At 40.8% G+C, this 26,367-nt stretch overlaps 1 protein-coding gene across 2 annotated transcripts; it reads left to right on the forward strand.

The window, feature by feature from the left end:
- The first annotated feature begins 1,099 nt into the window (after positions 1-1,099).
- On the forward strand, positions 1,100-26,170 carry EFCAB14 (EF-hand calcium binding domain 14). Of its 2 annotated transcripts, XM_043520448.1 has the most exons (12): positions 1,253-1,270; positions 1,327-1,544; positions 4,335-4,483; positions 9,001-9,146; positions 12,046-12,144; positions 14,855-14,965; positions 16,009-16,110; positions 17,084-17,275; positions 18,359-18,445; positions 19,967-20,075; positions 21,269-21,400; positions 22,236-26,170. In XM_043520448.1, the coding sequence occupies exons 2-12, from the start codon at positions 1,357-1,359 to the stop codon at positions 22,409-22,411; spliced, it is 1,491 nt and encodes a 496-aa protein (XP_043376383.1). In that variant the 5' UTR covers positions 1,253-1,270; positions 1,327-1,356; the 3' UTR covers positions 22,412-26,170. The 2 variants fall into 2 exon arrangements, with proteins under 2 accessions (XP_038268054.1, XP_043376383.1); XM_038412126.2 differs by having other exon boundaries at positions 1,100-1,544.
- Positions 26,171-26,367: the final 197 nt, after the last annotated feature.

Raw genomic sequence — 26,367 nt, forward strand, 5'->3', positions numbered from 1 at the left:
TCATGTCCCCCACGCAGATTTCTTTGCTTCCCCACAGAAACTTATGGGGAATCCACCACTGCCCCCACCCTACCATGCCCCACTCCCCCAGCACCCGGAATCCCCGCTGAGCCTCCCACACCCAGACCTCCCCTGCAGAGTGCCAACCACCTTCATCTGGACCCCCCTGCAGAGTCCCATTGCCCCTGCATGTGGAATTCCCCAATGAGCCAGCCGCACCCAGATTGCCCTACACACAACCGTCTCTCTCCACACCTGGATGATGGATCCCCCCGCACTAAGCCCTTTGCCACTGGATCCTGCTGGGCTGAGCCTGCCTGCCCACACCCGGTGTGCCCTGGGGTGTTTCGGGGGCAGACCTGGACCTCAGGCTGTGTCAGGGTTGGGTGCCACCTCACTGCTGAGTCCCTGTCCTGCCCCATGGGGGAATAGGAGCCTGCAGGGTGATCTCCCACCTCCATGCAGCCAGTGGCCTGTGCACGCCATGCTGGAGCCGCCACATTCATTTATTGACAAATACAATTTGCAGAATTTTAAAACAGCGTGTGCAGAATTTGCCATGTTTTTGGGGCGGAATTCCCTCGGGAAGCAGGTGGTGCTGTGATGTCACCATTGCACCACACAACGCAGCCACCTCAGAACACCCTGATGTCATCGCCCTGGGAGTCTTATACAGCCCCGCGTTGCTGTGCGTTCCTAGAATATCAGGGTAAGTCCCTTGGTCCGACCCCCTGCTCAAACCAATCCCCAATTTTTGCCCCAGATCCCTCACCGGCTCCCTGAAGGATTGAACTCACAACCCTGGCTTTAGCAGGCCAACGCGCAAACCACTGAGCTATCCCTCCCCCCGTTGCCCCTGGATACGGCCCGGAGGCCCCTCCAACAGCTGATGGGAGAGACCACTGGGGCCTGGCGCGAGCCGGACTGGAACCTGCCACTTCCCACGCGCTCGCTAACTCGCCGGGCGGGGCGGGGCGAGGCGAGGCGGGCGCCGCTGGCCAATGGGAGCGGCCCTTACTGGCAGGTGGGGCCGCGCTGGGGCTGAGGGGAGCGGAGCGGCGGCGGCGGCGGCCGCCCCCTTCTCGGCGGCTGCTGAGGGAGCAGCCATGGCCCCGGCCGCGGCGGCGAGGAGGCAGCGGCCCCGAGGCGCGAGGCCCTGCTGAGGGCGGGGCCCGGAGACGCGGACACCGAGCCGGGCCCCGGGGAGAGACCGAGCCCCGCCCCCGCCCCCGCTCCGTTGAGACCCGCCCGAGCCGCCCCAAGCTGGAGAGCCGGGGCCCGGCGGCGGTGCTGGGAGTCGGGTACCAGCCCCCGGCGCCCCCCGCCGCCGGGGCCCCGCTGACCCCGCACAAGAGGATGAAGAAGCGCAAGGAGCTCAACGCGCTGATCGGCCTGGCCGGCGACGGCCGCCGGAAGAAGCTGCCCAAGAAGGGGTCGGGCCACCGGCTGCTCCGCACCGAGCCGCCCGCCTCCGACTCCGAGTCCAGCTCCGAGGGCGACGAGGACGAGTTCGGGCCGCCGGGCAGCCGCTCCCGCTTCGCCCAGTGAGCCCTGGGAGCGGGGAGGCTGGGTTGGGGGGGAAGGGGCGGAAGATGGGTTAAATTTAGGGGACGTGGGGGCCCGGGAGGAGCTGGGGTGAGGGAAGTGGGGGTTGGGGGGGAGCTGGGACTAGAGGGGTGGGGTGGGGGGAAGCTGGGTCGGGGGGGAGCTGGGACTAGAGGGGTGGGGTGGGGTGGGGGGAAGCTGGGTCGGGGGGGAGCTGGGACTAGAGGGGTGGGGTGGGGTGGGGTGGGGGGAAGCTGGGTCGGGGGGGAGCTGGGACTAGAGGGGTGGGGTGGGGTGGGGTGGGGGGAAGCTGGGTCGGGGGGGAGCTGGGACTAGAGGGGTGGGGTGGGGTGGGGTGGGGGGAAGCTGGGTCGGGGGGGAGCTGGGACTAGAGGGGTGGGGTGGGGTGGGGGGGAAGCTGGGTCGGGGGGGAGCTGGGACTAGAGGGGTGGGGTGGGGTGGGGTGGGGGGGAAGCTGGTTGCATGTTGGAAGGAAGCAGGGGATGAGTTGGAATGTGGTTGGATTAGGGGATTAGTTAGAGTGATAAAGGGGGGCTGAAGGTTATTTTGGATATTGCATATTGGGTGTGGAGAGGGCTTAAGGGGGTTAAGAGCTGGGGGCATGGAATGGATGTAATAGGTGAGAGGAACCAGAGGTACAATTTGGGAGGAGATCAAGGTTATGAGCTACAGCAGGGGTTCTCAAACTGGGGGTCGGGATCCCTCAGGGGATCGGGAGGTTATTATGTGGGGGGGTCTTGAGCTGTCAGCCTCCACTCCAAAGCCCGCTTTGCCTCCAGCATTTATAATGGTGTTAAATATATTAAAAAGTATTTTTAATTTATAAGGGGAGGTTGCACTCAGATGCTTGCTATGTGAAAGGGGTCACCAGAACAAAAGTTTGAGAATCACTGGGCTACAGTGAGGATAGGCGTAACAGGGGAGCTTGAGGATATAGGCCATGGGAGGGGGGCGATGGTTCTGGGTTGTGAGGGTAACTTGGCCTTAGCACCTATTTTCATCAGGCTCTGACATATGAGGAATAACCCTTGAAGATAAAAAGGGGTTTGTGCGCTCTTTTGTTGACACACTGTTGTCCTATTAAGTTTGTTGTTCCCTGTCTCCCATCTGTCCTACCTCTTACTTGATCCTAGTTACTTCCATCTTTGTTCTACTTACCATCAGTTATTTCAGTTGCTCATTTTCTATCCTTAGTAAACCTGAGTGCTCCTTGACTCCTAGTTTCAACCCCTTCTTCGCTTCTCTCTTCTCAAATGCACAAAATAAGTCATAATTGTCAGCAGTGTGGTTCCCTCGTGGTTAAGGTGGAGACCATTCTTCCTGCATAATTTCTGTTTCCAAAAGGTTAGGCTGCCTCTAGTAACCTTCATCCCATCCTTGCTTTCATGTGTCCATATTATACTGTTTTTGTGTCCATGCGTAACACGTTACCCATGTCTAGCTGACATCATCTGGCTGGTGACATTTCAGATAAAGCTCTCACACAGGCACTGATTGGTCTTTCTAATTTAAATTTTCTTCCAAGACTGAGCTCTTCAGTTTTCTAAGTTACTGGTCATGTTATGTAAGGCTGCAACTGGGTTCTCCCTATTTTTAAAAAACTGCTTATCTTCCTGGAATCTGACATTTCTGCACCCACTGGGCAGATTAGTCACACACCTAGCTATCTCGTTTCTGGATGAATGAATCCCCTGCTGTCAGAAGAGGTTTCTGTCTTCCGTGTTTCTAATGCACCAACCACTGTAGTTGTAGGCAGCACTTTTATTTTGTTGATGCTCAGGAAATAAGCTTCAGTTTTTCCTTCTGAGGAAAAAAAGTTCCTCCATCCTTCCTTGGTTGTCTTCCATCTCAACATCACTGGATGACCACAGTAGTTAACCTTACAGGATTGTTTACCAGGTAGTCTGATGATAGTCTCTTGGTTACAAATGGATCCTTAACTCTTCTAAAGTAACTCATTTAATGTATTTTTAGAATCTTTCCTTTTGTAAGTCAGTAAGGGCAAAATGATCTTAAATAAATTGTGTGTTGTCCCGTATGAAAGAATTCATCTTCATACAACTAGTAGAAATAGATCTGAAATAGCTTCTGTATTTTGTTACATATATGTGGCATATGTTGCATGTTAAATATTCACAGAGGTAAGGAATAGTGATTAGACAGGTTGAATGGTTACCAGTATATGCACATATGCTTTAATTATTATACTATTAAATTTACAGATGAATTGATGTATAGTGTTGTTGTTATACTAGGTATAGAGGAAATACTTTTGCTGGTAAATAAATTCTGCAGTTAAATATTGAAGATCCTCCAATAATAACTTAAAATAAAAGGCTTTACATCTTAGAATTACAATACTTTTTAAAATATCTGTTATCATATCATAATTGGTCAAGTCCTACCCTTTAAGTCTACATTACTTTCCAAACAAACTTGAATTTCGCATTGTAACTCTATTGTAATAAAGCAGGAAACTCTGGAAACAGAAGCATGACAATTATACCAGGCATGGAGGAGGAAGCATGTTTTCATTCTCATAGGGATACATTTTATTATGAATACTGTTTAAATCAGATGTTCAGTCTCCCACTAATCAACTGTTTATTCCTGGAAATGCATTGCATAGATTTTTCTCCCCAGTGAAGCAAACTTGCTGTTTTGTTAGTGTCAGTTAAGTGAACTTGACTGTAGATCTTCTCACACTTAGAATATAGTTGTACATGTCCCATTGCAGATTCATGGTCAATTTTTGATCTTTTATTCAGGGGAGAATACCTGCGATGCTGCAAGCTTTGTTATCCACTATGTGCTTTTGTCATTCTGGCTGCTTGTGTGGTGGCTTGCGTTGGTTTAGTATGGATGCAGGTTGCCCTCAAGGAAGATCTGGATGCACTAAAGGAAAAATTTCGAACTAGTAAGTAGATCAACCTATATATTAAACTGAATAACTTAGCTGTGTTTTACCCTCGCTGTTGGGAGAAAGTAAGCTGTGCGTAATGTAACATACTGTCCTGTGCTTCAGATTGTCACAAGACAAGGTCTAGATAGACAGCATCAGAGCCTCAGCTGTCTACTTGTTTTTATGGAGATTTGTATATATTTCTTAAACAAAATGTGAAAATGGTTCTCAAAAATACCAGAGGTGTGTGGACTGTTAAAGATTAACATGATTACAGTGCTGTTTTTTTAAAAAAAGGGGGGGGGGTGGAAGTAACTTTCCAAGTAGTCTTAAGGGATTTTAACACATCTTTCATTAAAATTAATGGAAGCTGTGAAAATCCCTTTGGTGCTTTAAAAAAACTCAACTTCTTTTCATGTCTTTGAATGCTGCCAGTTATGTCCTGCTTTAGTACAACTTTGGCTATTTCTGTGTATTTTTCTAAAATCTGTAACTCATTACTTTCATTTGAAATTGCTCACTCCAGGATCCATTTTTCTCATTTATCTTTCTCTTGTTTAAAACTGATAGTCAGTTGATAATTCTGTAGTTAGAGGAATTTAGGTTTATATGAAGCATTCTGCTTATTAGTATGAGTGTTGCTTTGTTCACTCATACAAGGTTGACACAGTTGCAGTACAATCAAATCACATCCCTGTCCATAGACTTCCCTCAAACAATTAAGCTTGTCCCCCCACAGGGACATTGCTGGAAAATCAGAGTATGAACCCTCACATGAAAATAAATACAGAACTTCTCTTGTTACTGTTTGTTTGTATTACAGTAGTGCCTCAGGTTCCCAGCCAAGTTCTGGGCCATATTGTACTAGGCGTAATTTACAAAAACAAAGAAGACTGTCCTTAAGGAGCTAACAATCTAAATAGACAAGACAGATGAAGATCCTGAGAGAGGAAACATTATTATTCCCATTTGCAGATGGCACAGAGACTCCGTGGCAGGGTTGGGAATTGAACCCAAATCTCCTGAGTCTCAGTGAAGGGCTGTAATTACAAGACCAGTTTTCCTTTTTGTTCTGTTGGGGTTTATTTTTATTTTAACAGTTTCTCATTGTTGTTCCTATTGTATGTTCCTGATGTTGCACTGGAAGTATGCTCAGTAAACTGCTTCTGATAACCCAAAACACCTCTGCTTTACTTTTGTTATAATTACAGAGAAACACAGATTTTTTTGGACATGAACATATAAACATTAATTAGTGTTTTTCTTTTGATTTAAATGGCAAGTGATGTATGTTTTATAATTATGAGCTTTTATGCAAAGTGGACATGGTAGTTTCTGCCATTGATGTCTGAAGCAGCTTTATGTAAGAAAAAGGATTTCACACTTACGATTTTTTTTTCAGTATGATACTAAGAAAACTCAAATGGAAAATCTCTTAACTTCAAATAGGCTTTTTATTTAAAAAAAAAATCTGACAACTTTTCACTAAAGAGACATTGTCTGTGGTTATATTTTATCGAACAAACTTGTGTTGATGCAAGAGACAAGCTTTCAAGCTACACAGAACTCTTCTTTGGGTCTGGGAAAGGTACTCCAAGCATCACAACTAAATACAAGGAACCTGTTCCACCTTGTATTTAGCTGTGATGCCTGGAATGCCTTTGCCAGACCCGAAGAATAGCTCTGTGTAGCTTGAAAGCTTGTCTCTCACATCAACTCAAGTTGGTTCAATAAAATATATTGCCTCTCACCCACCTTGTCTCTAATACCCTGGGAGCAACACAACTACAATAACACTATGCCTTTCACTAAAATGGTTTCAGGTCAGTTGTCAATAGTGATGCTTAGAATTTATATAGTGCTTAATCTTCAAAGCATCATACAGGCTTTAAATAGGTCACTTAAATGCATAATAATGAATACATGAAAGTGGGGGAATCAGTCGCATTCATTAATGTGAAAAACTTTTGCAGGGTTTCCTGGAATTATAAGTAGGAGTGGGAGGACAAGCCATCATATTTCAATGTGAGCTCTTAAAGTGAAAAGAATAGAAATGCAAAGGACTCTGTCAGTTTGTTTAGGTAAAAACATTTACTTTCTTTCTAAAGCTATTTTATAAATACCTGATTTACCTATAAGAGCTTATGAATAAAACACTGTTCGGATCCTGAGGAATCCATACAGATCTATTATAATCCTTGATCAGGACCCAAAAATGTTTTTTCTTTAAACAAGCTGTAAAATTTATTTTTTTTTAAATAAAAGCTATTTAAATATTGGTATATTTTTGAGCCCAAAGAGGTAGGCAGTTAAATGTGGGGAAGCAGCCTTTCAGGATAAGGAAAGTGTGGGACTAGAAAACAGAAGTGTCGTGGGGCTGCCACCCTTTAGGGCTTTAAGGAAGCCCAGCATATGGCGGGAGTGGCCAACTTGTGGCTCTGGAGTCGTATGCGGCTTCTTACATAGGCGATGACTCCGAAGCTGGAGCTACAGATGCTGACTTTCCAATGTGCTGTGGGGTGCTCACTGCTCAACCCCCTGCTGTGCCCAGGTCCTGCCCCCACTCCACTCCTTCCCGCAAGGTCCCTGCCCCTTCCCCCAAGCCTGCCATTCCCTCACTCCTCCCCTGTCCCCACCAGAGCCTCCTGCGCACTGCAAAACATCTGATTGTGTGGGGAGGGTGGGGGAGGCGCTGATTGGGGGGGCTGCTGGTGGGCGGGAGGCACTTGGGGCTGAAGAGGGTAGTGGATGGAGGGCTGCTGACAATTACTGTGGCTCTTTGGCAATGTTCATTAGTAAATTCTGGCTCCTTCTCAGGCTCAGGTTGGCCACCCCTGGCATACAGCAATCAAGTACATTTGTTTTCCTTGGAGAACCATGTTAAGTCAGTGGGAGTTGCTGCTGTTCTTAATTTCCTTTGGGCCCTTTAAAAAAATCCCCATCTTAAATTCTAAATAAAGTAGCTTTCCTGTAGATCATAAATTCACAGAATTCATTGCACTATTCTTTCTTTAAAGGTGTGCTGTTAACTCTTTATTTACAAATTTCTCTTTAGTCAAGGAATTTTCTGTTTGTCAGTTGTTTTACAAGCAGACTTTTAGTGTGTAAGTACATGCATTTTTTTGTAAACGGAATTTGTTGTCAGACACCACCGGTGTGGTGCTCCGCTCTGGTCAATGATAACAATCGGTTGCGTGCACGTGTTCCCTCTGTGTTCTACCTGGCTCTGTGCAGATCGCTGACACAGCAGACCCCGAGAGAACCCGCAATGACCACAGACTCCAATAAAGTGCAAAGGCACCTGGCCAGGTTTATTGTCAAACAAAGCACAGTAATAGTTTCCAGCAGACTCTACAGGACATAGGACGAATATGTGCCCCTTGACAATGGACTGGCTCAGTCAGTGGCAGGACTCTCCACTGCCCTCTAGGCTGAACAAAGACATCCACTTGGGGATGCATTCTTATACACAGATACAAACAAGTTGCACATCGCTCCTGACACATTGAGGTACAACCCCTCTACACATTAGGGTGCTGCCTCTCTCCTGGTACATGTTGGTTCAAACAACTCTCTCCATCATATTATCCTTTTGACCCTGTCTTTAGGATGGGTCAGCCTGTTCCTCATTATCTTTGTGGAATGTGTTCGTACCGGGATGTTCTGGTGCCATCCTGGCACATGTTCATCCTATTAATACTTCATACCCTTTAGATATGTGTATATGTGCAGTTAGCAGCCGCCTTCTTGCCAACTTCTGTGAGCAGGGCCTGCCTCTGGCTCATAGCCTAACTTTGCTTTACATTAGCAAAGTCTTGACCATTACTTTAGTTCAGGCCTCTGATATCAAGAGTTTGTCTCAGGGCCTCATCTTACTTCCTCTGTTCAGTACTCCAAGTTCCTTCAAGTGATATGAAATCACCCTAATCTCTTTGGAATATTCTTCATAGTCAGCAGTCAATGTTTGAATTGGGGATGGGGGTTAATTTCATACGTTTTTACTGTGAGAGTACAGTTCTTGGCAGTTCTCATCACTTACTCATTTTGCATCTGAAGAAATGGGGTTTTTACCACGAAAGCTTATGCTCAAATAAATCTGTTCATCTTTTAGGTGCCACTGGATTCCTTGTTGTTTTGTACCGTTTCTTTATTGCATCAGTTATTGTATATGCTTCCAACTTTGATGTAATAAGAAAATAGTGCAAAATGATTGGACTACCTGAAGAGATTCTAAAGATTATCAGAAATAACTATAATATGAAGGTACTATAAAGTGCCAAACATAAGACTCTAATTTTTGGCATTCTCCAAGCATCATGTGTTAGATACTGTTGGGCCAGGAGCTATCAATTTAAATCAACACTCTATTTCTGGGTTGATTCTGAATATATGAGGATTATACAATGGAGAATATTACTTGCAACGTTCCCCGACTACTGTAGATGTCACTGGTTACAACTTGTGTTTTAGCTTGTATAATTTTCATATAGTCTCTTTTGCAAGATTTATTCAATTTTTCATTTCTTTTTTAGTGGAATCTAATCAAAAAACATCATTCCAAGAGATCCCCAAATTAAATGAAGATCTGCTTGATAAGCAAAAGCACCTTGAGAAAATAGAGACTGGAGACATGGGACTAAATAAAATTTGGATAAATATCACTGAGATCAATAAACAGGTAATAGGAACAAATGTTTAATATTGAAAAATATTTCGTGGGATATTTTCAGTGTTTTAAATTAACTGCCGTCTTGACTTTACCGTGTGTTTACACTTTGTATGAAAGTAAGAATGAAAATGAACTGTCTTATACTTACAAGCATGCTAGTAGTAATCAGTTCTCTAAAGACTTAATATGAGAAGTTATGTAGACGTAGTTTGAAATTTTCAAAGCTGACTGAGGGATTCAGACACAACTCCCTATATTTTTCATTGCACATATATGGCAAAATGCCCTAGTTAGTCAGCTTTGAAAATCGCAACCAGAGCACATTAGTGGATCAAAAATAGTGACTGCCATTCATCTGGGAGGAAAAATTTAAAGGAGACAGCCTAAGATTGACATTGCTTCATCTTTGTGACAGATAATTGTGCCATTTGTCCCTAAATACCTGATATGAGGGCAGCCCCAAGTGTGCGGGGGCTGTTGGAGGTGGGAATTAGCATACCTAATTACATCAGAAGCTGGGGGGGGATGAAAGATACCTAAACCACAGTCTGTCTCCCGTTTATGGTATTGTAAAGGCAAGTAACTCAATGCCTCTATTAGTATGTAACATGCTTTAAAAAAAAGTCAGGTTCTCAGCAGGTATAAAATGTAGCTCCATTGAAGGTAATGGCACTAAGCTAGATTATATTAGCTGAGGATCTGAACCTTTGAGTGTTACCTAATTTTAATCATAACTTATTAATTAAAATTGGTAGATAAGAATCTTAGTGAAGATAAAGGTACCTTTTGCTGGGAAGATGGAGATTTAGATTCAGTCTGTGAAATTGGTTGTTTTCAAAAACAATTTCACGTTGGATAAAGTCATTTCTTTGAGTCAGATTTTTAAAGATATTTAGGTGCCTAAAAATGCAAATAGGTGCCTACTGGGATCTTTAAATTTTAAATATCCACCTAGGCACCTCTCTGCATCCTTAGACACCTAAATACCTTTAAATTTGGCCCTTTGGCACTAATCCCTTCCAAGTTTTCAATTATTTTATAGCTGGCCACTTCAGGCCAATCTGATAGCCTGACATACAAGGGGGTTTACTAATTTCTGTCATGGCCAGCCTACTGCTAAACCAGTATCTATGCCTTTCTGCAGCTTGTGAAACTGAATATATTTTTACAGGAGCAGGCTGAGTTTATATGTTTAACAACTGGATTGTCAAATGAAGAACTTTGTACTTTGTTCACCTCAACTGCAGAGAAGTATAAACTGCTTTTACAGTGATGTGTTTAGCAAATGACCACAACTTGTTGATAGTTTTACTTGCTAATTGGCAATTTTGTAACTTGTATATGTATAAGCCCATTTGAATGACAATCTTTTTAATGACTCAACTTCTGGTGCATTATTTGGAACTAATTTTTGAGCTAAACTATTTTGCACAAATTCTTCTACTTTCATAACTTAGTTTTTCAGTGCCTTATGTATGTAGCCCCCATTTTATGTAGCTGTTTGAAGCACATATTAAGGGAGGGACAGACAGGAAAGTTGAGCTTTTTGTTGTATCAGATACTGTGAATAAGCATGCTAACCAATAAGAAACTAGATGATAGTGCATTTCCTTCTTTTAAAAGATTATTGTGCAAGTCATGTTGTTGTTCTCTTACAGGAAACTTGTTGTATAGCAATGGGCAAACACAAATTGAAAAAATTTGTTGCGAACAAATATGTAGGCTTTAGTTCCTATGATTGTTACAAATGCAACAAAATTTTAAACTGAATGTAAGGAGTAGTACTGATGTCTCATGTAATAGAGCTCTTACGTAGGCAAACTTACAGTATTAGTTGTATGTCAGTTGTGTTCAGTGTAGTATTCTATTTCTTAATTATTTGACCCCATTACACTATAAACAAAGCCCCTCACAATATTGAAGGTGCTTATCTCACCACCCCTGTGAAGTAGGGTAGGGCTGTTATCCCCATTGTACAGATGGTGAACCAAGGCACCAAAGACTGAGTGACAAGCCTAAGGTCACAGAGAGTCTGTGACAGAGCTGGAATTGAACCTGGGATTCCCAAATCCCAGGCTAGCATGTCAACCACTGGGCCATCCTTTTCTAGCTCTTCTTTTTCAGGTGACTGCAAAGTACAATAAAGTACTTGAAAATATCTTACAGTATCATCAAGGTACTGTCATATTTGAGAGCACTGAATAGTGAAAGTGCAAAAATATCCAGTTTGGACATTTCTGTTAAGGCTTTGCGTTTAAAAAGTTTCTATTAATAAAAAGGCATTAAGGTTCTTTCCTTTTTCAGGTGGCAGTGATATGAATAAAAAGCACAGTAGAGAAGATATTTCTTTATAGGTCCTATTTTCAGGCACTTGTATCTCATCCAGACGATCAGTCTCTTATACTACTTCTCAATCCTGATTATTATAATTTAACCAGATGTTAGTACCACAAAAATGATTTTCCATGTCTGTCTTATACACAAGATTTAATATGAAGGAGAAGATAGATATTCTGAATAGTAAAGGAGGGTAGCAATCTATCCAAACAAAAGCAGTCTAAAGAGTGAAATTAACCTGATATGTACACCACAAATTCTCTTTTGCAAATTCTAAGATTTGTGGTAAGGGTTTTCCTGTGACTTGTAGCGCCCAAGCTGATTAAATTCTTGCTTTTTGTTTTATGAGAAGGCATTAATAGTGTTAGAAACATCAGCCATCCCACATCTTCGTGGTGGTGAAGACTGGTTGGGCTAGGGATTCTGTGCACTTCCAAGACAAACACATGGCCTCAAGCAGTTGCTTGTGTTGAATGTCAGTTATAAATTAAAGTAACAGTCATTAGGGGTGGGGAAGATTGAAATAAAGAACTTTACTGTGTTTACTAATTCCAAATACTTCTGTTTTTAGATATTATTTTTGACATCAGCAGTAAATCATCTCAAAGCCAACATCAAGTCTGCTTCTGATTTGATTACTCTTCCTGTTACTGTAGAGGAACTTCAGAAGGTAAGTATTATAAATATGGCTTTTGGTGAACATCACACTAACTCTAAACTATAGCTGATTGCAGAAACATTTGGAAACTAGTCAAACAGCAGTAACTACCAGTCTCTCAAAGATCATTTGCCTCTATGAAACACTGTTAGCTTGTGTTCATTTCAGTGGAGCACCTTTACTGTCATGCTCAGTGATCCTTAATTAAGGCAAGCTGGAATAGGATAGAGAATTCTCTAGACACATTTTAATTGGTAAAATGAGAAATATCTCTCATGAAATGGGTACATCTTTATTTGGTTCTATATGTATATTACCATTTGCGTTGGTAATCTTCCTCCATTCACATGTACATGAAAGGCTTGGCTTTGTTTTATAACCCTTGCAACCCTAAATCAATATTTATTTAGCCTTCCTTGGTCGGAAATGGAAACAGATCATTTTTTTGGAAAACCTTCTTAAACTTCAACAGTAATGTAATTCTCTATGGTTTATTTTTATATTAACATGTAGACAAGCAGAAACTGTCATTTATCCAATAGACTGAAATGACAGTAGAAAAGCCCTCAGGGTATTGTGTTTTCAGTATATGCATAGTGAAATTCATTATGAAGTGGTCAGTGTACACATACTAATCAGAATTTCCAAGTTACATATTTGCCATTTTATGTTAATGGTTTTCATAAAGCTATTAGCTGACAAAATTTAAATTGATTAGTAAAAGTGTCTTTGAAATTAGTTTTGCCTTCTATATCTCAGCTACTTTTTATTTTAAATTTGCACTGTTTTAAACTCTTTTAAAAGTAACAAATACACACCCCTCTTGTGGTCAGAGTTCTTGTAGAGCAGGGCTTAACATGGAGAGAATATTTCCAGGTAATTGATAACCTCTTGAAAGACTAGCTAGATGGAAACAAGTGTAACTGTACATGGACTTCTGTTAACTATTATAGTGGTGGTTTCTGTGGCTCATGCCTTAGCTGAACTTTCTGTCAAAAAGAGGAGATGGCTTGTTCCCTGGATTAAGCAAGTGGTTGCCTAAGCTTTCCTAAGGTCCATATTAGCAGTTTTGTTAGAAGCAAATATTTATATTAAGGGAATATCTGAAGGCTACAGATGGGCTGGATCCCCATCATGATGACAGTATCTAAGTGGATGTCTTGTAGTCTAGACACAGAGTAAAAGTTGGAGATGGGGATACGACATACAAACAAATCAATATAATGAAGAATTGGCACAGCGTGGTTGGTTACACTGTAGGGGTTTTGCTTTTTGATTGAGGCTAGAGATGGATGTAGGGTTTGGGAAAGAAGGGGAAGAGGAGAATATTCATACTAGTCACCTGTTTTGACATGATCAGGAGACTCCGTTTTGTAGGCATTATATCAGTGGTAAGTCTTAAAGTAATTTTCCAGGAGCCCAAGGGCTGCACCAAGTTTGCATAAAACAGAAGATTGCAGTGTCCTCAAATTCCCCATCGCCGCCACCACTGACTTTAATATAGAACTGTGGTCTGTAGGGCTTCAGGTTTCAGCATGCAATGCTCCATTTTGAGCTGAATGATAAGGCAGCATTTCCTATTGGAACAAGTCATGCTTGGCCACATCTCACTAAAGTTGAAGGCCCAGCTGACAGTATAATGGAACTTTGGGAGCTGAACTAGGTTCATGAAGGGCACTATTTCCAACCTTAAGCTAAGGTATTAGAAATAGTGGCATCCATTTTCACTCTTCTCCCAGATATCCTCTTGCTTGCACTCTTACATGTGGTAAGTACAGTGTAAAGTTGGAATCCTGCCAGGAAGTACATTATCCCTTAACTTCATTTAAAAAAAAGTGCTTGAAAAACACTAAAGGGAGTTAAATAAAATCCTTGAACTAGTTTTTAGGTTTGACAACTAAAAAAGTGATGAAATTCTAACCTTAAAGCTTGGTGTCCTTCACCCCTCACTGTGTGTACATTGAAGCACATTGGATCACTCAAGAGATTGCTGCAGTGCGTAGGTGGTAGCATGGTTTTTTGAATGCTCTTGTGGAAAAGAAGCATATGTGGAGCTTCTTAATTTTTGTATTTGGGTGTTGCCTTGTTTGCCAGGGAAACTGCTGCTACTCCCTGAATTGTATTTAAGAATATTTTTAAGCCTCCTCTTCCATTGCAGTGAATGTCTCTGAAAGCAATGAGGAGGCTTTTTTATACTGTTAAACAAGCCTGAAGAATTCCTTTACTGTGTCAGAGTTCCCCCTGCAGAAGGACAACTGGTTGAGTGAGGGTAAGCGGTGAGCGCACTGTTGCTGCAGCAGGACACTCTTCCACAAGAGTGGAGAGGATGTATGTTGTGTGCTTGTATTGGGATTTTCAAGAGGAGAAAATGGTCAAGTTCATCTAAGTACGGCTTAACAGCCCAGGAATACTTAGTCTTTGCTCAAAATGTTTTGATGCAAACAAGGAAGATTAATATAACATCTATCCACATGTATTCTTCCATTTTTCATGTGGGTGACTTAAGGGGATCTATAGGGGCATGCTCCTCCTGCAGCAATCTAAGGATAAAATGGCTGTTATAGTCTGTAAATGCAAATCTGAATCCTCCAGTTCATCACATAGGTTTCTGGCAATCTAGCTCCTGGCATTTCATTAACAAAACATTGTTTTGCAAGTTGGTCTTTCAGGTTCTGCAGCTGAGCACAGCTGAAATTTATTAGGTTGCTATTTCTGATTTCAGAGCGTAGCTACTATAGGTAGCACTCTAACCAGTGTTGCTCATGATGTTGAGGCTATGCAAGCGGTGATTGAAGAACACAAGAGAACCACAGAAAGGCTCCAAAATGATTTGGTAAGGACAGTATTAATAGAGTTAAATATTAGCTGCATAATCTGTGTAAATCTTAATGTGAACTCTGCCAAGTGCTGTGTAACTTGAAAAATAATAATTAAAGATCTCTGCAAGATGCTGGATAGTATAATAATATAATAGCTAATAGTCTTCATGTGGCATCCATTGTACAGTAATGAGAGCATATTTTCTTGAGGCCAAAATCTCTGGTTCCCTCCATAGGTTTGCAAGACCAGAAATACTGGTTGCCCACTGTGTAGGTGTGGCATCTCCAGAGGGCTTTACACCACCTACGTGCTGCAAAGTACAACTTACTGTGGCTCTCGGCACAACAACTTGAGAGCAGTTGGGATTGTGGTTGTGCTAGGAGTGTGCTGGGGTGAACAAGTCTCTGGCCCAAATCAAGGTGTATTTCCTATGTATGCAGGTTCACTAATACCAGCTGAAACTCTCAAATAACTGAACCTTTAGAAATCTTAATTTACTTTTAAACGTTCAGTCTTCCTGCCACTGTGGGAATGGACGTTTGTAAACTAACTGCTGCTGCGGCAGGAAACACGTCAAGACCACCATAATGCTAATGGATTTGTTCACTTCTACTAATCCGATTTTTCTTTTATAGCAGGGTTAACTCTCTAACACTGACAACAAGGGATTCTTTGTGCTATGTATTGGAAAAGCATTGGTGCTGATTCTAAGAAACTATGCAGTTCATACTTAATTTTTCTTAACTGAAATGTGTATTACGTGCACGTGTACTTTGAATGCTGCATGTGACGGGGAAAATGGCTAATGTATGGCCGCTATTTTGGTGAAACCTATGTCTGGACCCTACCTATTTAACAGAACAGAAATTGTACATTGTGACTTCTACTCGCATACTTAAAATGTTCCATGCACAACCAACCTATGGTTCAAAATGTGTAATTCTTGCAGATATTTTACTAAAATACCTGAAGTTATGTCTACAGTCTTTCCCTAGCCTCAAGAGTTTCATAGATGTACAAAATATTTATTAATGTAACTTCTGCTTCTTTTGTCAGAATGAATACATTAAAGAAAATGGAGAAAAACTGATATCTTCACTTTCCGCCACTGTCAGTCCAAGAATTAGCAATAGAAATCAGACCGAGAATTTTAAACAGGTATTTCTTGCTTTGCCATTAAATACCAGCAGTATTGCAATGGGTAAAAGTACAATTAATATTTCCCTTATGCTCTTCAATATTGTAGCATGATACTATGAAGTATGTTCGTGTCAAGGCTGAACTTGAATAGAATCCACATAAGCCAAATACAATATTGTAATGATATTCCTGTAATGTTTTCCCATAGTAATGTTTCTCCATGTAACTCTAGATGGATCTTTATAGTGCCTCCTTAAGTGACATTTTTCATAGCTTTACTAGGAGTACAGTGTAAGTGAGTGCACTGCAAAGGCTTAATAAGTGGTGGTTGAACAAGTTAGGGGTGTATCTTGTAGTAGAAGTGCGACTAATAAGTTAAGGACTTGAAATAAAACCTGGCTTTAATGTCAGGTACTTGCCTGTCAGCTTGAGCAAGAGAGGGAGAGGCAGGTGATGAGTCATTCTGAAGGTGATAAAGTACAGAAACGGCTTCATAAAAATGAGTGAATGGGACATATGACTAGATGGAAATAATCTTGGGATGGGAGCGAAACCAGTGTTTGTGTTTTTAATATAAACCAGGCCCACTTCAGAAGTAAACCTTGTATGAACAATGCCTAGTGCTTAAGCTTTTTATCTAATACAGTAATTGGTATTGTGCTTAAGGTAATTTGCATTGAAAAATTAGGTTAATGCACACTTCAGTAAACTGCATGGCACCTGTTGTAATCAGAGTATTCATTGGCAGCAATGAGTTTTAGCACTAGGATATCCCATTTTCAAACAGCAAAGGCTAAAGTGACTCACTCTAGCCTTCCTCACTGTCAGGCAGTTCCAAATACACAGTAGTTTGTGTGGCTCTGAGGCTCTTTGGAGAAGGATACTTGGTGATAATGGGCCCATTCACTGTTTCATTAACTAAAATAATACTGTGGCAGTGTTTCCAAACAATCGTAGTAGGATAACACAACTTGCTCTCTTTTTATTTCAGGATAACCCGTTCCTGCATGCCACGGTAGAAGAGATAAATGCTTCTTTAGTGGCGTACCAAAAGCTCAATAATCTAAAGCTTTTAAGTTTGGGTACAGCAATCAGTAATATAACTCGAAGGGTTACGTGGTTAGAAAACTCTGTGGTTGCTGTGAATACGTTGGAAAACAGAGAGAATTTGTCCACTAATGTGGTAAGTGCTCAGTGACCCTGGGTGCCTGCTTGTCTTGTAGGGTACTTGCGTGGCTGAGGATAATTCCTGTGCAGCAGACCCAGTCTGCAAGAGACTAGGGAGGCCTTTGACTACACTGGGGATGGCCAAACCCAGCGGTTCTCAAAATGTGAGTTGGGACCCCAAAGTGGGTCACAACCCCATTTTAATGCGGTTGCCAGGATTGGTGCTAGAATCGCTGGGGCTTGTGGCTGAAGCAGAATCCCCTGCGTGGTGGGGCTCAGTTTACAGTCCTCCTGCCTGGAGCTGAAGACCTCTGGCTTCGACCCCCCCACACCCCCGGGTGGTGGGGTTCAGGCTCAGGCATTAGTCCCCCTTTCCGGGATCCTGTCGTAATATTTGTTGTCAGAAGGGGTCGTGGTGCATTGAAGTTTGAGAACCACTGGCTAACCTAAAGGAAATGTGTCAAGCTGATGTTTTGAGAGGCTTAATATTTGATTTTAAAGGAAGTTGAAAGTTTCAGCTGCTGTTCAGGTATCCTAAGTGGCAACCTTAAGAATGTTCGTGTGCTGAAACCGACAAGGTTCTTCCGCCAGCCCATTAAGAATCTGGGCCAATCCCTGAATGCTCCTAGTACTGCCTCTGTGATAGGGTTTTCCAAGTGTATGCTATACAGTAAGGGTATGCTGATGCTACAGTGTGTAGAAATTTAACTGTATAAGTCTCATTAACATTAAGTCATGCAGATAAATTTCTGGACTGAAATTAAATTCTAGGACTACATAAGGTAAGATTCCCAATGCCATATTTGAAATTTGCATTTAAATATGCTACTTAGTCCCATCTTGATCTGCAGGGTCTTGGAAGTTTATTGGAAAGTAGAAAGTTTGGCCAAGTCCATGCAGGAGATCCTGCAGAAATATGTTTCACATAGTGTGGTAACCAGAATTAACCTCTTAATATTAATGTGGTTCTAGTGTATATTTATTGTAAGTTTGATTCTGTTTTACTGCTACATGTGTGCCCAGTTTGAAGGAAGCAAACTTAATTACAGAAGACTTTAAGCAAATGTCTAAGTTCTAATATTCTCACCTTTTTCTTCAGGTGGGTAATACAACTACCTCCCCAAAAGTGGAAAGTCAAGATCAACTAGAGAACGAAACTGATGCAGAAAAAGCACAGAGTGCAAAAGTAAGCAGAGGAAAATAAAATCAGTGTTGATTAGTAGATCATGCCATTAGTCATTTTAAGTCGCATTTATTTAGATCACTCTGATACTAATACATATTTTCAGACAATGAGGTACAAAGTAACTTTCCCACAACATTGTATGTGTGGGAAATGAGTTAAGATGGAAATAAAACTAATAGGGTAAGATCCTGCCATCTTGAAATCTGTAGAAGCAGCATGCACATGAGTAAAAGCTGCAGGATCCAGGCTCCCAGTAACTACATCTCCCTCTGTAACTTGCCAAGATAGCGGCATTCAACAGCAATATTGCAACGGAGGGAGCATTGAGGGAGACGGAGGGGCCAGGGGCGGGGTCATCTTGGCAGACAGCCCTTGACACATCAACTGCTTACTAAGAGAGAGCAGGACATGCATGGCGTGTTTTGTGGTTCAGTGAAAACCTTCCCCCTCAAGTAACAAACTCTAAAGACTAACTGGGAGAATCTCTAATAGACAAACAAAAGAACACCCTGATTAAGTAACAGCGGCTGAATTGTTGTGGGTGGGAGTTATTTCTGGAAAACAGTTTACTCCTTTATATTCTGTATATAAATAGTGTTGGAGCGGTAGTTGGATGCATAAGAAATGCTTGTGCACTGGTTTAAAAAAAACAACCTGTGATCATCTGAGTGATACTTGCTGAAGAACAAATGCCTTCAGTAACACTGTTTTTGTAACTCTTACGTAATCTTGATTTACATGTTCAATCTGTGAAGTAAGGGCTAGAGAGTGGATAGATTAAGCAAAAAGTTTGAAAGGGACAGTGTGATGAAACTTAACTTAGATACTCTTAAAAGGAATTCAGATGGATGAAATAATTCCTAAGATGTCCTAAGAATCAGTGAGTTGATATAACTTATGAACAAGACCCCAAGTTCAACTGCATGTGGTGGCTGGGTTTTAGTACATGGCTTAAATCGTATGTTCGCTATGAGAATTAGCAAAATAGATCCCATGTGTGACAAACAAGCTCTGTATAAAGGTCTGGATATTTTCAGTGCATTTGAAAGGGATTTAGTAATTTATAACTCCTGCATCCCACCACGGCAATCATTGTTGCATAAAGACTTAGAAAATAAGCAGTTGAAACAATGCTGTGCAGCTCTACTAAGCTTACCCCATGTTACGTTGGAAAAATGTAGTAAATGAAGGCTTTAGTCAACATATTGGACACCTTACATTTAGATACAAAATAGTGGTAAATAAAGAACGGAAAATTTTTGTTTAGAAACAAATAATGCAAAAAAAAGTGTTTTTGCCTGTTTTAGATTCAAGTTCTGGTATTAGAGACTAATGCATTGCACAGGAGTGAACTTTGATGGGATATAGTTCCCTGAAGATTTTTTTTACCGCCTTAATCAACTGAAGTATGTAGGCCAACAGTTTACAGATCTGTTGTAAAGTGAATTCTCTTTACCTGCTGTGCTGAATCTGGTAAAGAAAGGTTGTTTTTAAAAAATATTTTCCTGTTGCTTTGTGCAGAAAATAGAAAATGTAGATCATCAGGTATCAAAACTAAGGGAGAAGCTTCAACTGATCAATGCTCTCACAAGCAAGCCAGAAAATGAAAGATCTGAGGCATCAAAAAAAGGTGGGAATATTATGTATTTGAATTTGAATTTGAAGGATGATTGAATTTGAAGGATCATTCTGTAATTCAGAGAATAACAAAGGTGAATAATTAATATGAAGATCCTGGTCAAGGAAACATAAGTGTTCTTTAAAATAGAAAGAAATTGATGGTATTAAAACCGAGAACTCTTGCTTAGAGTTCAAAATAGAACATGGAGAAATTAAGTGAAGTTTCCCATGGTGCTTAGAAGGACCCCTTAACTTATGCTGTGTAGCATTTCCATTTATGTAGATAAATATGTAGAAGCAATACAGGCATGGAATGAAATGTTGTTTATCAGGGTCTGTTAAACTATCACATAGTCACTTTATTATTTTAATACTAATTGGTGCTCAGTAGCCAAATTAAGTACTGTTTTTTCAATAAATATTAGTGTTTCTAAAAGTTTAGCATAATGCCAGCAAGAGTTACAGCTCTACCACTGCACCTCGGTCCTGAACTTCAGTATCTCTGCTATTCCAGTCCTGAGTAATAGCAAACATGTGCGTCAAATAGCCACTCTTTACTGTAGTAGAACCTTGCTAATTCGCATCTGGCTAATTGCTAAACTTGACAGTTCCTTCCAAAAAAAGGCTGTCGCCTCACTTATTGGGAAAGAGATAAGAACGATAGTGAGACCTATGTAGGAATTGCCATGCCAAATCAGACCAATGGCCGTTCTCCAAAAAATTTAGCACCAGGTGATCTAGAGGAAGGTGCAAGAAACCCTGGAGTGGACAATTACGGTATCTAGCCATTAGGAAATTTTGTTCTTTAACCCCCTCAGCTAGAGAGCTGCATATGCCCTGAAGTGCACTCATACTGCAAGTGTTTGTTCTTTTCACAAAGTGTACTAGTGTACATTTCCTAGTATAGCATAGAATACTAAAACCACATAACTGTCTTACAAAATATACTTTGGTGATATGTCCTACAGGATGGCTTATTAGCTTACTTGCTGTTTCTCCAAGTTAGATCTCTAGTGGGTCTCCCTACTACTAGTGAGATATAGCAAAATCTTGCTACATGTTGAAAGTAGCAAACCACCCCATAGAACGTTTGAACCTAGTTTATGTAAGGCAAAAAAGTCTTTGTACCACTGGTCTATCTTGTCCCTGTTGATTTTAATTGTGTTAAAATTGATAGAAGTTATTTTACATTCGTTTTAACAGGTGGAAAAATGCAGACTGCTACATCAAAGCCTACAAATTTTCCAAAACTTTTATCGAGAACGATTGGAGGCAACATGGAGAGATATGGACGCCCAAGACGCTTGTCGTTACCAGGAATTGCCACCATAAAAGGTACATCTCGGTTTGCCTTTGATTTTCATAAACGCTTCCTGTAAGTGCAGACTAACAGACCATGAATAGTTGCAGTATAACATAGCTGAGGCAGAATATGGACAATAGTTCTGGAAATGGAACATTTATAGAAAGTATGTTGACAGGTCCAACAGAAGGAAGGGTGGATGGAAGAAGATGGGCTTTAGTGATTTGGAGAAGGGGCATTTGCATGAAATGGGAGACTGTTTTGAGTGTAAGGTGCATCATGAAAGATGCATAAAACAGGGTGGGAGAGAAGGGATAAGAGGAGTGGGAAGGTGTCGGGGCACAGGATACAGCTGTAAGATGGAGAAAACTGGTATCTGGATAGAACTATTTCAACTCTTAAAAGTTGGCAAAAATGTTTTAGCTTCAGAAAATGTGCAGAGAATAATAGAAACTTGTCCCTCCATTTGATCTACGTAACAAGTACAGAAACTTTAGTTCAGAGGCTTCTGTCATGGAAGGTAAACTAAATCTGTATATTTTTATCAATATTTGGTTGGGGGAGTGGGTTTTTAGATATCATTAGAAATAGCGATTAAATGCTTTTGTGTTCAGATTCACTAAGTGGATTCCAACTAAATAAAATCTATACACCTTCAGCAGAGCTTACACTTGCTTTCTGAATTCTCATGGTTACTGGCTTATGCTTTGTGTTTAACCTACTATATGTATACAAAGAACATCTTATAAAGCCTCATGTAGCTTTCCAGGCTTGTAAGGGACCATATAATGAAGTAAAAAAGGAGCATAACTTGTACTATAACATCGTATAAAGTGTTTGCTCCTTAAAACTTTATCCTTTTTGCAGATCTTCAGGATTTGTTTGAAAAGACAGATCAAGGCATTGATGGAAAGCTATCCTATGAAGATCTCCAAACTCTGGTTGGTTTGGCAATACAAGAGCCACAGAACTTTAAGGAATTTGATACAGACGGGGATGAAAAATACTCATTACCAGAACTGAGATTAGCTTTAGGTGTATAGCATACATATTTAGAAATGCAGTATTGATGAACTTTACTATAGCTACTGAAAACTGCAAAAGCTACGTCTGCACTTTGCCCAGCATTCTTCAAATCTTTGGAGCTAACTTTATGTACATGTTGCCACCTTTTTAATTTGTGTTCTTTGGATATATTTAAAGATTTTTAAAGGGTATTATGTATGGCATAATGTTAGGAAGTTCCTTCAAAATTCCAGGAAGATCTTAAACTCAAACAACATTAGGAATAGCCAGCCAACATTTTCTTTCCCTTTAAGGGGCATTCTTGTCTTTAAATTGGAACATGTGTACATATAGACAAACTCGTGTTTTATATTTCACATAAATTTGCCTTAAATTAGAGAGCTGCACTTTATATAGAGCCAGAAAAAATCTGTCTTTTAAAGGTAGGCCTTTTCTGCTTGTAAATATTTGAAATAGAATAAATTATGCATATTTTGGGGAGAGGGGGTGTTTTCAGGGCTGCGTTAACCACGCTGGTTTGTAAACCATAAAAATGCAGGATAGTCTGGAGGCAGAGGGTATTTCAGTTTCCACTTGGATTTTAAATTGCCAGTGCATCCAGGGATGCTATTTGAGTTCAGACTGAGGCAGATGCAAGGCATGATTTCTCATGCCATTCTACAGAGGGCTTTCATTTTGAGAGGCAAGGAGTGAGAAACATATTGTTTCTTTTTACATCCTGAGCCCATCCGAATAATGACATGACTGGAACTAGGTAAGCTAGCTGCTTATGACCCGGTTCAGTGTTTCCTTTTAACTTTGTAGCATCCAGGGTTATAATTTGTGGGAGGAGGATGGCTATAAGGGGGGAAAACTATTGGAACATTTTAATTGACTCTTAGAGTTTAAAGCAACCTTGTCCCCTGAAGCTGCTGCCGGCTGTCATCATGACAAGATAACTTGCAACCCTACCCTCCGTGTACCTGGCAAGCTTACAAGTGCGATAATGGTCTCCCTGACTGGTCGTGGGTGTTATTTTTAACAGGGCTTCTGACGCTCCCAGTTCCTTCCTTCTAATATTGTTTCATGTTGTTAGTCTATCCATGACCACGAGCAGTTTGTTTCTAAACAAGCCTCTTTGTGCTGCAGTGTCACCAACAGGATGGGAAAGCCTACAATAAAGAGAACTTGGATGCAGTTTCCTTGCTGCATGAATGTTCGCAGTTCTTAGGATCTTAGATGACTGTATATTCTTCTCATTCAAAGGGGGACAAAAGGCAGGCGTGGGGTAAGATTGTACTACATATAATTTTTTTTATTGATGAGTGCAATGTAAATTTTCTTTACTATAGGTATTGCTTTGACCTTGAAACCAATATCCACACCCAGAGAAGAACATACTAGTATGTTCATACTATAAATCTAAACTTGAAGACTGCTATATCCAGAAACTTTCTCTGGACCATACAAAAAGGCTTTTGCAAAATTTAGGATCCCGCAGGCCAGATCAGGGACAAATTAGACTTTATACAAATCATTTCATTGGCCACAAGCATAATTCATAGCTCATTTTTTTGTGGTCATTTGAATATTGATTTAGTGGAATGTGAAATACACCGATGGTCTATCAACATGGGCTATCTGGAAGTCTGTTCATAGTTAATTTTATGTGACTTTGAATGGGATGTTTATAATTTTTACAAGGAAATATTCTCTGGAAGTATTCAAATCAGTGAAAGGTGGAGCAAAATGGAACCCTTTCCTAGGTTATCTAGTCTGTTTCACCATCACTCTTCTGTCCTGTTTTGGGCGTGTTTGCTTTGCCCAACAGGGAGATGCTTTCATTGATGTGAAGTTTTGAAACACAGTATAACCTGGCTTCTAAGGCAAGTAGAAGTCAACACTCGCTTCTTCTGACCAGTTTCCACACCCCTTTTATACACTTCTGTATAAATCCCTTAACCAAATAAAAATTCTAGCAATAAAAAATAACCATTCTGGTATTTTATTTGTACATTGTGTATCATAGTTGTATGCCAGAATTTGCACGGTATTTTTGGAAGGTTTATTTGTATGAAACAAAACTTTGGTAAAAGGTAAAACTTAGAATTGTCTATAATCGCAACTTTAAATGTTTTCCCTGTTGCAGTTTGTTTTAATTTTGCAGGGTTCTTCTATGGTAATGAGAAATCTTACTCAAACAAAACTCTGGAAAGAGTGCATGCATCTCCGATCTCTAGTATTTTTATGTCCTGTATGTGGCATTGGTACTGAATTGATCAATTATTGAGGCACTAAGACATGAGACCATTTTGTAGTGCTGGTTAACCTTGGTTAATGTGCGTATTGGATACATAGTGCCATCTCTAAGGTCATTAATTGGCCTTGCCACAAGGTCTTCAGCCTTACTATGATTGTGGAGTGGACACCTACAAGGAATTTAACAAACTAGGGTCATTTAAAAGTACAGCGAATTATTGTTTATTGCTGACTAGTTCTTTTTACATTTAATTTTGGCCCGCAGGCCGCCATCCTAATTTCAAAGTATTGTTCAGGATTCAAATGCTCAAGACTTGTACTGCTTCTCAGTTGCCACTGATATCAATCCATGTGCTGGCCTAGATTGTTAGGTAAGGCACCAGCAGACTTTTGCTGATAGCCCAAAGCCCTTATCTACACTAGTGTTGACAGGTCAGTGGTGGTGGCAGGTATGTTAAACACTTGCCTAGATTTGCTCTGAGCAGGGTGAGATGACTGGTGGCTGGTCTACATTTGCACCACCTGGCACTTGTGGGAAATCAAGCCAAAAAGTCTAATAGTCTAATCGAGCCACAGTTGGTAAGACTTTTTTAATCGTTATGTCAGCCATGGGACTTAATGCTTCCCCCCCACAATCAGAACAGCTCTTCCAAAATGAAACAGTGGGATAGTTCATGGAAGATACATGGATCCTAAATTCTAGTCTTTCACTATGGTTAACTCCATGGATTCCAGTGTAGTTACTCTTTACTTACCCTAGAAAGGCTCAACCATGGTCACTATGATGCGGTACTTAAAGGGAGATGCTGCCACAGAAGTACCAGTGAAACTTTCTTAGACGTTGGCTAGTGGAAGCCCAAGCAGGAAAGGGTTAAGTCTGAGAAGCAGAGGTAGGTTTAAGGAGATGGGTTTACTTTGGGAGAGCGGATGGAGAAGAGGACTTGACAGAGGTCTTGGCAGCAGTGGAAGTTTGAAAAAGGTTGCTTCTAAGCATTGGGAAAGGGACAGGAGAGAATGTACATCCATTTATTAAATGGACTTTTTAAATCATTGACTTTCAATGCTCTTAACTTAGTGTTGTAGACTCCTGTTTGAGAATACCTACATGAGAGAAACCTCTGGATGCTCCGGTTAAACTAGTACTAAAGCATTGCACTGGTATAGCCAATTGCTGTCCAGGATTCTTAAACACCCATTTTATAACCTATCTTAGAATTGTAAATAATTACCAAGTTGTTTTGCAATGATTTTTTTTTTGTAGTTTTGTTTCCATATGTGTTCTTGCCTGCTAACTTGTTTTTAAACTCAACAGTGTATAAGGACCATTTTGTTAATTTTAGTTTACCTGACCTTTCCTGTACAATAAGTGAAATGTTGGCTTTTATTTCAATAAAGTTGGACCTATTTTGGAAATGTACAGAAGCTTTTTTAGAGCTGTATATGGAGTAAATTAAAGCTGATTTTAGTTAGTTCTGCACATGTCATCATGTAACAACTGTTTAATTTATCTAAATAAAATAATTCATTTTTGTAGTGTGTACTTGAGTAAATCATTTGTGGAATAAACAATACTAGTGATAAGCAGATAAAATTTAAAAAAAAAAGTGAGAAGACATTGCAAATAGAGATCAGCTTCACTTTCCCTGATGTTTCAAATGTTCAACTTCAGCACATGGGTACTGATGAAACCGTTTTATTTCGTTCAGGTTCTTATCCCACCCTCATTGCCATAGTA

Source organism: Dermochelys coriacea, chromosome 8, assembly GCF_009764565.3.
Source record: "Dermochelys coriacea isolate rDerCor1 chromosome 8, rDerCor1.pri.v4, whole genome shotgun sequence".
Taxonomy (NCBI): Eukaryota; Metazoa; Chordata; order Testudines; family Dermochelyidae; genus Dermochelys; species Dermochelys coriacea.

What these genes read in the sequence shown, in the direction of transcription:
- EFCAB14 (XM_038412126.2), top strand. Translation starts at nt 1,357, where the DNA reads ATGAAGAAGCGCAAGGAGCTCAACGCGCTGATCGGCCTGGCCGGCGAC. An exon ending in AGCCGCTCCCGCTTCGCCCA is followed by an intron (nt 1,545 to 4,334) that starts GTGAGCCCTGGG and finishes TCTTTTATTCAG; the next exon opens with GGGAGAATACCTGCGATGCT. An exon ending in AGAATTTGTCCACTAATGTG is followed by an intron (nt 17,276 to 18,358) that starts GTAAGTGCTCAG and finishes CTTTTTCTTCAG; the next exon opens with GTGGGTAATACAACTACCTC.